Below are 13921 nucleotides of genomic sequence, written 5' to 3'. Positions count from 1 at the left end.
AGAAACAAACCTCTGCCCAGAGCATTGTGGTTAATAATAGGCAATTTGGAGTGTCAATTTCCATTTGCCTCAAGAAATGGGAAATCTGAAGTTGCTCTTCAATGTTCAGAATTTAATTTTACAGGGATGTAATGAGCTATGAGAGAGTGCCATTCTCCTTTACTGGATAGAAACTGAACTGCTCAACTGTGTTTCCTAGGCCCTCTAACTGCTAATGGAGATTCTCCTTAAACTCAAGAGGCAAGTGCCTTTTGGTTTGCTTGTTTTTAAGGTAGACATTGAGTTCTATCCCTCCGGTGATTGTGAAATTCTGATGACAAGTTTAGTCCAGAAGACATGCCACAGAGCTGTTATGCTGCTGTCCCAGAAGTGAGATCCATGAAACTAAGATACTCAAGAATCAGTTTTGTCTAAGAGGAGTAGGTAATGAATTGACTGATGTGCAGCACTCCCCTCTAAGGGGAAGAATCATAACTCTTTGTCATGTACTCTATATTGCTCAAAGCTGTCAGAGAGTCCCCTTTATATCTAGCACTTGGGACTTTTGCTTTCAGAACTTCTGGTGAGAGTTTTGTCTCTGGTGCGACCACAATGTTCAGCGTGGCCATGATGTGCAACATAATGAAAACTGTGAAGATCCTAGGTGACCACCTATTTATTACAATAATCTCTCACTATCATGAGGCCAGAGTTTGCCACCTTTACTCACGCTATAAAATACCTCACTCTGGAAATAGTCCCATTTTTCATCAATGGCACTTCTCTTGGAATTAGGTGCTACTCAAGGTGCATCAAGGTAGCACCCTAGCCCTTAGTATCCAAGTAACCTCAACAGCTGGCCTCTTGTCTCTTGGTACATGCCATTTTTCTGTCATTCCCCCACCCAGAAGGAAAGAATGGTATGTTCTGGGAGCGATTGCTAAGAGGAAGTAGGTTCTTCAGATACATAGTAATTGTTTGACAATGAACAGTTTGTTTGCAGAAGGAACAAGCCTGAGTTGTCAGAGGCCATTACTGTGCTGAAGAGAAAAAAACACAGAAAGAAAGAAACCTTGGCAGGGAATCTCTAGGCAGGACAGTGGTTTCTCTCTGAAATTCCCTGTGTCTGCAATGCCATTAACACTGACTTCGCTTGGGTCGCACTTGCTTTCTTGTGTTCCAGTACAGTAAGTGGTGCATGCAAGCTGGTTAAAGGGCCCACTGCCCGCTAGTGAACTTCGGCCTCGTTCTTTCTTTTTTGTAGCTAAGCATGTCCTTCTTCTGCTGCTGCCACTGTGTCTCAGCTGCTCCAGGAGAGGTAAGAGAGCAGCTACCCTGTTGTGTGCAAAAAATGCCTGCAGTACCGAACTTTTGGGAGAGCAGGGATAGGAAGGAGGGAGGGGGGAACAGGGTTATTAATGTGCCCAGTGGGGGGAAATCAAGCAGACTAATAATATTGGAAACTGATAACCCTTTTTTTTGCCCTAGAATGCTGGGCAAGGCTGGTCTTATGTGGGCAGAGCATGGTTGCTGAACAGATTGCATTGTACAGAGAAAGTGAGAGAGAGGGAAAGGCAGGTGTACTTACCCAGAAATCTCATTATGCCCATGAACAGTTTAATTGTGAACTGGTGTATGTGGCTGTGCAGGGATTTAAGATGATGTATGATGACCCATTATTCCCCTCCACAGGCTAATCTCATTGCAGATCACAGCATTGGGGAATTGCCACTCCCTCCTTCGACACAAGTGGTCAGGGACTGGGCAGGGGTAGAGCTTTGGCTGCACTTCCCGGTGGTGCTGGCTTACACAGCTGAGTCCATACACTGGGTGAAAGGAAGCAGTGACAATTTGGTGTCTGCTTTTCTCCCAGGGCTGACCCTTAGGGCAGATTGCAAGGTGCCAGTCTGACCATAAATAAGAGCAGAGACAGACAGTAAATTACTACAGCTAAGCACATTTACCAAAATAATATGTGTTTGGTACGTTATTTTGGAAAATGCTTGTATTTATTTTCTGGACACTGCAGAGAGTGTATGAGCTTCTAAGCATTTTGGGGCTGGGTCCTCTTTCTGCAGCACTGTGAGGATCTTGGTCCATGAACAGGGCTCATGGGCCCTATTGCCAAACAAATTAATCCATGAATAATAGTAATAATTAATAATATGAAAGATCCCCCTCTTTAAGTGTTGACTTTTCTTAACTTTTTCATATTTAAATAGCACCTTTTTGCATTCATGTGCCAAGGGATAACAGGCTCCAAATTGTACCCTCCTTAATAGCTGCTTATTTTTCTAATTAGTTCATATAAAAATATACCCACAAAACCAAAACTGGTGGAGATTCCCAGCAGCTTTTTCAACCCAGCATAAGTGATCATTTTCATTGCTGATCATCAGCATGCTTACCCTCAAATACACTTTCATCAGATAGCTCTTTCATTTGAAGAAGAGCAGACTGAATTTTTTTGAATTTCAAACTTATGAAGAGCAACTCTCTCTACATTTTGAATTGTGGTGAGGAAAAAAAAACAGAAAAGAATGGTCAACAAAACATTTGTAAAATTTTGTTTTTGCGTTTTTTCATCTGTTCCAATCTCTACTTTTCAAAAAGCGTTGCAAACATTATTACTTAAGCCATATGATTCCTATTATGAGGTAGATATCAAATAGTGTCCTCATTTTATTCATGAAAAAATTGAGGCACAGATAAAGGTGAAGTGACTTACCCTTATTTTTCTGGTTTAAATATTATTAAACACTCAGTGAGCTCATTGGTAAATTGTTTTTCTAGCATCTTGTCCCAAGTCTTCATTGAGAGTTGGAGAGTATGTTTGGCACAGTTAATCATGAACTGTGTAGTAGACTGATAATAGTCAACTTCTAGTGGTAATTCTGAAAATGTAATGGCTGCTAAAACTGAGAAAATTCTTTTCCATCTAGCAACAGATAGATGTCAGAATTCAGAGCACTCATAAACAATGCCTAAGAGCAACTATGTAGGTTGGTTCTCAGAGTTTAGACATCTAATTTTCTATAAAATAGCTAAGATTGGGGAAAGTATTCTTGGTACTAGCTTGCAAATAAACACATGGGGGCAAAGTCTCAGTTGAGGTAAATTGTCCAAGCTACATCATAATTTACACGAGCTCAGGATCTTCCTAGGGAGAGAAAATGAGGTAACTGTACCTGACTTATTTAATGGAAAACCTTTTCCAATTTTTCTTCTGGTTCTTAGCAGTCTTCTTTGGGTGGGACTGTCCTTGCTTTGGGCCAGAACTTACTCAACAATGAGTATTCCTTATTCCATAACTAGTCCCCACTGACTTCAACTAAACTACTCCTGGTGTAATAAGGCACGGTTCAACACAAGTCAAGGGGATCAAAGCTTTGTTGGTCACCTTGAAACTTGTGTGCTCCGATTGAAAAAAACCTCCCATCTTTTAGAGTTATACTTGTAAATAATATCCAGTACATTGGGAGACATCCTCTTGGCTAGTCTTTAATATTCCCCTCCAGCCTTAGGTGAAGATGTCAGCATTGATTTAGCATAAGCAAAGCTCATTCCCCTTCAATTTGAAGCCCTTGCATAAGACATAATAACTTTTCTTCTCTTTCACAGAGGGAAGCTCTTACTGCACACTATCCAAAACAACCCTGTAGAGACATTGGTGGTGGTAAGATTTTAACTATTTTCCTTGGACATTTTATTTTTAGATGGTGGTTGAAGTGATAATTAGTAAGTTCTGGTATTCACCCAAAAACGTTTAATTGCTGAGAGCATATATATGTGTGTGTACATAGATGCACACACCCACGTATTCTCTCAGGGTATCTCTACACTACGAAATTAGTTCAATTTAATGTAAGTTGATTTTTTAGAAATGGATTTGATACAGTCGATTGTGTGTGTCCCCACTTAAGACTATTAAGACCATGAAGTAGGCGGAGTGTGTCCACAGTACCGAAGCTAGCATCGACTTTCAGAGCATTGCATTTTAGGTAGCTATCCCACAGTTCCTGCAGTCTCTGCCGCCCATTGGAATTCTGGGTTGAGCTCCCAGTGCCTGATGGGGCAAAAACATTGTTGCGGGTGGTTCTGGGTACATGTCGTCAGGCCCCTCATCCCCTGTGAAAGCAATGGCAAAAAATCTTTTCTCTCCTTTTTTCCTGGGTTACCTGTGCAGACGACATACCACGGCAAGCATGGCGCCTGCTCAGCTCACTGTCACCTTACGTTTCCTGGGTGCTGCTGGCAGATGCAGTACTGCAGTGCTACACAGCAGCAGTTCCTTGCCTTTGCACGTTAGCAAAGATGGTTAGCAGCCGTATGGTACTATCTGCTGCTGTCTCCGGGTTCCTCCTGTCCGACCTCGATGAAGTCGGTCAGGGGCTCCTGGGCAAACATGGGTGCTCCTGTCCAGTCTTGGTGAGGTAGGTCGGGGGTGCCTGGGCAGGCATGAGTGCTCCTGGCTGGCTTGGTGAGGTCGATCGGGGGCGCCTGGACATAAATGAGAGTGACTCCAGGACATTCCCTTCTTTAGTTTCATCTAATGGAGATTCAGTCCTCCCTGGAATATCAGTCAAGCCTACCAAAGAACCAGAGAGGCAAATGGCCGCTCCGTGTCAGAGCCCCAGATACCCCGCTTCTAAGATGAGCTGCATGCCATTCTAGGGGGTGCCCCTACAACTACCCCACCCCTGTGCTTCCCTCCTCTTCCACCCCTCCTGGGCTACCTTGGCAGTTATTCTCCCATTTGTGTGATGGATTAATAAAGAATGCATGAATTTGAAACAATAATTTTATTGCCTCTGCAAGCAGAGATCAAAGGTGGGAGGGGAAGGCGCTTGGCTTACAGGGAAGTAGAGTGAACCAAGGAGGAGGGTTTTCATCAAGGAGAAACAAACAGAACTTTCACACCGTAGCCTGGCCAGTCATGAAACCGGTTTTCAAAGCTTTTCTGATGCGCTGCACACCCTGCTGCACTCTTCTAACTGCCCTGGTGTCTGGCTGCGCTTAATCATTTCGTCTTTTAGAATGGAGTTCTGATAGCACGGTTTTGTGTCCCCATACAGTGATCAGATCCAGTACCTCCCATTTGGTTCATCCTGGAGCTCTTTTGCAATTCTGGGACTCCATGGTCAGTTGTGCCGATCTGCTTGCCACGGTGGCCAAACAGGAAATGAAATTCAAAAGTTCACAGGGCTTTTCCTGTCTGCCTGGCCAGTGCATCTGAGTTCAGAGTGCTATCCATAGAGGTCACAATGGAGCACTCTGGGATAGCTCCCAGAGGCCAATACCATCGAATCGCATCCACATTACCCCAAATTCGACCCAGTAGGGTCGATTTCAGTGCTAATCCCCTCATTGGGGAGGAGTACAGAAATTGATTTTAAGAGCCCTTTAAGTCGACAAAAATGGCTTCGTCGTGTGGATGGGGTGCTGGGTTAAATTGATCTAACACTGCTAAATTCAACCTAACTTGTAGTGTAGGCCAGGGCTCAGGCTCCCATTTTGGGCAATCAAGAGAAACAAACAAAATAATAAAGCAGACTCCCCTCCACCCAGGGTTTGTAAGCTTGTGGTTATAAAAGAGCCTATCAAATGGTAATGTTCTCACATATATATAACAATTTTTATCCCCCCCAAAAACTAAGCTACCAAACATGTATAGGAATTCAATGCGGTGCTGCTGAAGTGGAGCCACATTTGGGGTGGAATGCAGCAATTTAGGACAGGAAGTGAAGAATACCAAATTTAGTTGAAACTGGAGGATCATTGAAGGAGGTAGAATAGAATGTAATTGACAAGGATGGATTTTCCCCAAAGCTAAAAGCTGTTTAATTTGCAATATGTTCAACTGAATATTTAAAGGGGTTAGAAATGATGGTGATAGACATTATAGTAATTTATGAAGAGAAGGCAAGTGTCAAATTGGGACAATTCTTCCAACGTCAATAAGTCTTCAGCTAAATATCAAAGTGTTTCAGGTTTTTGATCATTTGGTTTTTTGTCAAAAGCTCAATTTTTTTTGCAGAAAACAGAGACTTGGCATGATATTTGTTTGTCTTATTGAAATTTTTATTTTCTGTCAAAACCCAGCCCTAATATTTTACCTGGAAATGGGATAACTGACAGCTGTATAGTGAGCTATCAGCTTGGCATTTATCACAGGTTTCAAAGTCTCTCAAATCACTTTTCTACAGTACTCAAGAAAGCTGCCAAACAGGTATTTGTTTCAGACAGACTGAATAAGTAAATAAAAGATCTACCTGGAACTAGATAAATGGCCATAATCTGCTTTCAGTTGACTCTGGAGTAACTCCATTGAGTTCAGTGGAGTAATTCTAGGTTTTCCCTAACATCTCAGAAAGCAGACTCTGTTTAGTTACAAATGAATTACTTGCACTCTTAATTTTCCTTTTTGTTGAAGAAAAGTGTTTTCTTTCTCTCTTTTTTTTTTTACTAGAACTAAGATACTTCTTGAAAACCACTCTCAGCATTAATCTGGCAGCAAGGAAGCATACTGAAACCTACTTTTGGAGAATAAAATCTGACTAGAGTTTTCCTTCTTTTTAAAAAAAAGTTGCTGTGACATTTGTTAGAAATATTACTAGCAAATGGATCATGTGTTCCATTGTTCGGGAGATGCAATTAGATTTTCTGCAGGTTTGTAAAACAAACTATGGTCTAAGTGTGTCGTCATGGAACCATTGGTCTGATTTGCAGTTAGATACCTCAACTTTTAACTAGGATGCTAGTACTTATTTTGGTGCAACTGTTTGTTTTTTTTCAAAATCACCTAAGGGATTTGGTTCTCAAATGCCCATTAAAGTTATTGGAAACTGGACAGCCAAATGCTCTAAGTGGAGTTGAAATTCTTAGCCAACGTGTTCTGTTAAACATTATGTTGCAAAGTATAAGAAACATTTGCTAGTGGAGAAGATTTGAGCACCTCACAATCATTAAAGGATTTTATCCCCCCAAAACCCCTGTAAGGTGAGGAAGCATTATCTTCAGTTTATGTACGGGGAAGTGAGGCATAGAATAAATTAAATCATAGAATCACAGAATGTAGGACTGGAAGGGACCTTGAGAGATCATCTATTCCAGTCCCATCCACTGAGCCAGGACCAAGTATTAACTAGATCATCTCTGACAGGTGTTTGTCTAACCTGTTCTTAAAAACCTCCAATGACAGATTCCACAGCCTCCCTAAGTCATTTGTTCCAGTGATTAACTACCCTGACAGGAAGTTTTTCCTAATGTTCAACTTAAACCGTCCTTGCTGCATTTAAGCCCATTGCTTGTTGTCCTGTCCTCAGTGCATAAGGAGAACAATTTATCGCCCTCCTCTTTATAACAACATTTTACATATTTGAAGACTGTTATCGTGTCTGCCCCCTTCCCAGTCTTCTCTTCTACAGACTAAACAAACCCAATTTTTTCAGTCTTTCCTCCTAGGTCATATTTTCTAGACCTTCCTCTAATTTGTCCACCTCTTTCCCAAAGTGTAGTGCCACAAACTGGACACTGTATTCCAGTGGAGGCCTTATCAGTACTGAACAAAGTGGAAGAATTATTCTCACGCCTTGTTTACCTCACTCCTCCCAATGCTAATACATCTGAGAATGATGTTCACTTTTTTACAACAATATTACACTGTTTACTCATATTTAGTTTGTGATCCATTATCACTCCTAGATCCTTTTTCTACAGCATTCCTTCCTAGCCGGTCATTTTCCATTTTGTATTTGTGCGATTGGTTATTCCTTCCTAAGTGCAGTACTTTGCATATGTCATTGCTGAATTCCATCTATTTATTTCTGACCGTCTCTGTTTGTCTTTTGCACAAAATCTCACAAGATGTCTGTGGCTAAGATGGAAATGGAACCAAGGTCTCCAAAGTTTCAGACTAATGCCCTGTCCAGCCTTCCTATCCTAAAATGGTTTCTACTGATCAAAACTCTAGAGGACAGGAGAAGAAGGATGGTGCTGTAGTTAGCAGAGCACTCAGGAGATCTCAGTTCAGTTCTCTGCTCTGCTTCTTGTGTGACCTTGGGAAAGTCATTTAAGGTAAAGTTTTCAAAGACGCCTAAGTGACCAATCCCATTTTTAAAAAGTGAGGTAGGCACTTAAGTCACTCTGAAAATTAGACTTGTGTTCCTAGATCACTTAAGCAGTTTTGAAAATCTTATCCGTAATCTCTCTGTGAATCAGTTCCCATCTGTAGAATGGGGTAATAGCACTTTGCGGCTGCACAGGGGTTTTGTGAAGATAAATGCATTAAAGATCATGAAGTGAGCAGATATTATGTGAACTGGGACTCGATAAGCACCAAAGTAGATAGACAGATATCTGGCTCCAGCTGGTAGTATCAAGAGGACTGCTAAATATTACTATGAGTTTGTAATTGAGCATGGCCGGTAGCCCAGAGTCTTCCACATATTTCATGCAAGTCTTTTTTTTGTTTCCCATTTGATTTATTATTTTGCTAACACTCCAATTCCTGTGGGTCTTTAATCGTTGCAGATGTCTTCAGTAAGGAGGGGACCCTCACCATGAAACTGGTAAATGTGCTCGAGATTGACATGCTGTTTTCAGATATCGCTGAAACTTTCAACAAGCAGCATGGGGATCACTGGGCCATGAAGGAAGCCATCCAAAGGCTGAAAGAAGTCTCTGGCTGTGCTCCCACTAATAGTCTTGCAGCCTGCATAGAGAATATAAAGCAGCAGCACGGTAAGCAGACAAAGACTAAGGGTGAACTGAAGCCAATGGTAAAACAGTGAGGACCAAATCCTCAGACTGAACTAACAGTGCCCCCCTGCAAGTTGATGTGGGCACAGCACTGGCTGGGCTCTGTAGGGAATCTGTCTAGTCCTTGTGGCTACTAGGAAGGTCAGCAATGAAGAGTCTGCATTTCACAGGAGAGCTGCAGAGATTAACAAGTGTATTATTAAAGATTAGCCTTCCAAAGCTGTGTGTCAGACCATGGTGGCCTTCACTTTCCCCCAAACATCATGTTTCACACCATTCAGGAGGGCTATGTTTCTTGGGGGTTGGAGGGAACATAGGGAACGGATTTGCATAAAATAAGAACACTGCGCCTAGTCTGATTCCATCCTTTCACAGGGTTTCAGATGATTGGTGTGTGTGTGTGTGTGTGTGTGTGTGTGTGTGTGTGTGTGTGTGTGTGTGTGTGTGTGTGTCACTGTTCCAGGATAGGGGTCATCCCACTTGTGGGTGAAGTTGCATTTACACTGCTTCTTGTTCCTGCTGTCCTCATGAAGTCCAGGATTGGGATTGAATCCAGGTCTTCCATGTGGCAGGGAAAACTTTAGACAGCTGAACCACTCCCTATTATTTAACAAAAGCATATGACTGATTTGCTAATTCTTGTAAGGCCACTTCCTGGTTTTCTGTCACAATGTGCCATCAAGATACTAAGAATTTTGGTCATCCTTTTCCACCTGCCATGCTTCTAGCTTGATTCTACATTGTAGAGGAATACAATTTTTTTCCAGCCAGGTTCAGTGACCTTGCAAATCTGTCTCAAGTTCCCCTTCTTCAGATTTGGCTTTCTAGTGCAGTAACTCTTCACTTGGCAGTAAATCCAAACCTTCCTATGTAATGTTAACCTTCTGAGCCACTGCAGCAAAAAAAGAAAAAAAAATCTAAACAAGGAGCTAAACAAATCCCATATGGAACTAGAAGCACCATGTGTTTGTGAAGCCAATAATAGGAAAAACAATGATGCATCTCATGGAAGATTAGACCAGATTTTCAATACACTTTTTATAAAGACTCACCCAACACCTGATGGTTTGCATTGAAAGAATGGCAGGTAAAAGACAGAGGATTAAGGGTCAAATTTACTCTGGTTTAACTCCAGTGACTTCCCTAGAGGGAATATCAATATGTTTGTACCAAGGATGAATTGGTCCACGTGTATTTAAGCAAGTGGCATGGAGGAGCTTGACTTACTACTGGGAAATGGCTTTACTGTACAAAACACGCACACACAAAACACAACCACAGATAAGGAAGTTGGAAAGAACCTAATTTTACGGCTTTCCTTTCCCAATCAGTCACTGTGAATAGCTCAGTGGCGCCAAGTTTAGGTTTCTAGTGACAAAAGCATTTAGACATCTTTCTTGGACCAAAACCAGAACCAGCTAAATCCCAAGATATACATTGTTTTGTCTTTTAGGTGCCTGCAATGTACAGGTGCACATGGAGGGCTATAGGTTTTCACTCGTTGCAGAGGAAAAAGAAGTGCCTGAAAAATTGGAGCAAGCCCAACGGCAGGTAGGGGAGCTGAATCATGCCACAAAGTGTGTCATTGCTATGGAAATGAAGCTCCAGGAAATGGTCTGCTCTGTGCTTCAGCGTCAGAGTCAGCTGGAGGAGACAGTGAAAGCTGGAAACCCAGAGTACCTGGACCAAGTACGGCTAGAAGTTAATCTGAGAGAGAACTTTCAGAACGTAAGCCTGGCCAAAGACCTCTCAAAGCAGTATGGAGAAGATGCCAGCAGGGTGCTGAAGGAAATGGCCCAGTTAGCTGGCCTGACCCTATAAAGGGGCTTCAGAAATTGGGATAGAATTGGAGTTCATGTCCTGCATTTATTACCCAAGGATTGTGTACATAATGATGAATTAGAGCCCACTCTGGTAGTGCAGTCATCATGTGGACAACAAATATGCACTCAGCAAATAGCTTATGGGTAGCCCTGGGTATTAAATTTGTTCTGTTCACTCAAGGAACCTTAGCCAGGGCACAAGAATTTGTCCCCAGAGGGCCTTTGACTTCCATCTTGAAAATCACCAGTGGACAGAAGGTACCTCCTCCCTTTACTATAGCAATGTCAACACTTGAGTTCTAATGCAGGATTTCAATCCCTACTCTGTCTTTCTGGCTGGAGGCCACCCATAGATTCCACTTTGTGCAAGTTGAATTCCTGAGCAGCAGGTTAAGTCAGCTTTCCAGCTGCTTTGCCACACCAGAGCAATGCAAAGCAACCAGAACTAGGCCAGAGAGTGTATGTGACTTGTTTAAGACAACCTGTCTGTCACAGTTTATATTGGAATTCAGTAGCATTCCCACCCTTATTTTCTAGGTCAAACTAGACTGCCTCTCAAATCTTAAACACAGCTAGTGTGCTAAAACCAGGTGTTCAGATTAAAGGCCAGAAGTACCCATGGAAGGTATAGAGATATACTCTACATTGCTTATTATTGCTATAGATAATCATCTGAACTTAAAGGCATGTATCTCCTGTGCTACTAGTTGCTGCTTTTCCTCCTCACTCATCTCTTGAAATTCCCAAAAGTACACATGCTTCCCATGTTCATTGAGACAGAACCTTGAGGCCGGCAACACATTACTAAAATAGCACGGGTGTGTTGCAAGTTGGTATTAAGATGCATCAGCATAGCAGTACAGGGCCCCAGGACTGGGATAACAGGAGTTGTTACAGATGTGGATTAAACTGCATTGGAAAGGTTGGCAAGACTAGGATTTCAGGACTGCTTCTCTTTAGGTATGAGGTGTATTAACATAGATGTGTGGGGACTGCAGAGCATCAGGAAAACTGTGATGGGGGACTAGGACTGGGACAGCATGGACTGGTGTGCTGAAGATCAGGTGTGAGGGACATCGCCAGACTGAATCGATTAGCACTATGCTGGATTATTAACAGCACTATTCCACTACTTCTACAAGAGCACTACATGAACTCAAACAATGGAAATAGGACAACCTGCAAATATCGGGTGCTTGTCATGAGAGTAATGGAATCTTGGCTGAACAGTTCGCAGGGACACTAGCCTTTGAAGTCCAACTGGATCACAGCTGCAGTGCCTCACGCACACTCAGCTGAGCCTGAGGGGAAAGGAAGGTCAGAATAATTCCATAACACTTTAGCCCAGGATGCCTGTCATTAAAATGGGCCTCTTTGGAGAAAGGACTGTGTGACTGGGGGAGAGTGGGATGGTTTTGCAAGTGCTGGACCTGGCTGGTGGTTGAAAAGCTCATTGAATTTGTCACATTTTTGAGAGATGATGGACAAAATAGAAACCACAAGTGAAATCCTATCCAGCCTGCTAGAGCTCCATAAATAACTACAAAGGAGCTCAATCTCTGGGTTTTTAGACTGTCACTCCTGTACCCCATATTGTTGTTTTAAATTTTGTTCTCATTTGCCATTGCTCACCCCCAAAATACATCAGAGACCCCAAGAGACTTATCTTGCCCTTACACATCCTCTCACCATCCCTCATCTCATCACACACCTCACTGGGGCAGTTTACTGCAGGTTTCTTTGCTCTCTCAGCGGTGAGCTGCTCTCTGTAAATATCCACCAGACTCTGTCCTGCCAGAAATCCAAACTATTCAGACATTTCCTTTTGGAGTTTCAGGATGCCCACTTGCTAGACGCCGGCTTTGCACAAACTCACAAAAACCCAGCAGAGAAATGCTGATCGCTATTATCATTTTCTTGGACCTAAATGCAATCAAATGCTCCGGCATTCAGATCAGACTGGGCATATGTCACCCCTTCCTTGCCTAACTCCCAAACTTTCTCTCTCTCTCTAGTTCTTTTCATTTTGTTGTTGAAGGAACTTGGGAAATAAGTACGTTGCCACAGCTATTTCCTGCTGCTCTGCCGGTAACATCTTGAAAACTGCAAGATATGCCTCTTTTTTCAAACAAATGGGCATTTTCAGTTGTCAGTGGCTCACAAAGCTCATCTTCTGTATTTGCTTTCTTGGTGCATTGAGTTCTCTGTGGCCTATCACTGCCCCTCATGAAGGAAAATAACCCAGATGGCTTAACTCAACAAATCCTGCATTCCCTGATTATCACAGCAAGATAGCTGTGATCACACTATGTTGTCTGCTAGGGCTGTGTTGCATTGTGTGTGGCTCTTCCTGATTAGAGAGGGGGTGGGTGAGCGTGTTAGTCAACAGTATTTATGATCCTTTTAATAAAATATACATATTGTACACAAAATAAAGCATTAGTTCATTTACTTTTTGTGAAATTTCCTCTGCATTTGATGCTACATTTCAGATGCATTCTCCCATGCCAGACATTTTTATAAGAGCTGGGTGACTGTGTGCAGTGCATTTCATGAAACATATATGGGCTATATTAGTCTTATGTGTCCGGGAATTCTCATATAGGATTCTTTTGCTATTGTTAAACTCAGACACACCACAAACCTCATAATATCTATGATTAATTCAGTCCAATGCACTCACACATGTCTAAGGCTATTTGGAAATGTATGTTCTGGAACCCACCAGCATTCCTCCCATGCCATCTTCAGGAGAAGAGGAATCTCCATGTTGATTCTTTGAATCTAACACATACAACAGGCCAAATTTGGACTGGGGGTAAATGTCTCTACATTTTTTTTCTAAAAAATATTGTTTCATCAAAGCCAGAATGGTGTGGGAAAATGTGTCAATTTGTATTAAAATTTTGATGCGACAGCATGATTGCTTTTCATGAGCAAGTGTTTCTCAATGTGTGTTAAGAGCTGTAAAATTTGTCCCATGACAGGAGTGGAGTCAAGTGTCCCTCCCCATTGGTCCTAAAGTATATCACATGAGAGAGCAAAAGGAAGACTTTCCTAGTGGTTAGTGTGGGCTGAGGAAACCTGTGTTCAATTCCCTGCTCTTCTATGCACTGCCTTTGTGACCTTAGGCAATTCAGTTAGCCTCTGTTTGCTTCAATTCTCTAACTGTAAAATGGAGATAACACATCACACAGATTAGGGGAAGATAAATATAAATATAGATAAAAACAACTGTGAGGTGCTCAGATGCTGTGGTAATAGCAGCTATGCAAATGAGACAGAATGAGCGGCTTTTGGGATTGGAGAACCTCAGAAGATTCAATTCAGTTTGGATAAGTGCCCAAAAATCAGTTGCT

At 42.2% G+C, this 13921-nt stretch overlaps 1 protein-coding gene across 1 annotated transcript; it reads left to right on the top strand.

Moving 5' to 3' along the window:
• Positions 1-990: 990 nt before the first annotated feature.
• Positions 991-12968, top strand: LOC115635811. Its single transcript, XM_030535051.1, has 4 exons — positions 991-1297; positions 3601-3655; positions 8512-8721; positions 10193-12968. The coding sequence occupies exons 1-4, from the start codon at positions 1250-1252 to the stop codon at positions 10558-10560; spliced, it is 681 nt and encodes a 226-aa protein (XP_030390911.1). The 5' UTR covers positions 991-1249; the 3' UTR covers positions 10561-12968.
• Positions 12969-13921: the final 953 nt, after the last annotated feature.

This window comes from Gopherus evgoodei, chromosome 15 (assembly GCF_007399415.2).
Source record: "Gopherus evgoodei ecotype Sinaloan lineage chromosome 15, rGopEvg1_v1.p, whole genome shotgun sequence".
Lineage (NCBI taxonomy): Eukaryota > Metazoa > Chordata > Testudines > Testudinidae > Gopherus > Gopherus evgoodei.
This window is presented reverse-complemented; position numbering and strand designations above follow the sequence as displayed.

Bases quoted from the DNA above. Each gene is read 5' to 3' on its own strand.
- LOC115635811 (XM_030535051.1), top strand. From the start codon at position 1,250: ATGTCCTTCTTCTGCTGCTGCCACTGTGTCTCAGCTGCTCCAGGAGAG. The intron at 1,298-3,600 runs GTAAGAGAGCAG...TCTCTTTCACAG, and splicing joins TCTCAGCTGCTCCAGGAGAG to AGGGAAGCTCTTACTGCACA. The intron at 3,656-8,511 runs GTAAGATTTTAA...TAATCGTTGCAG, and splicing joins CTGTAGAGACATTGGTGGTG to ATGTCTTCAGTAAGGAGGGG.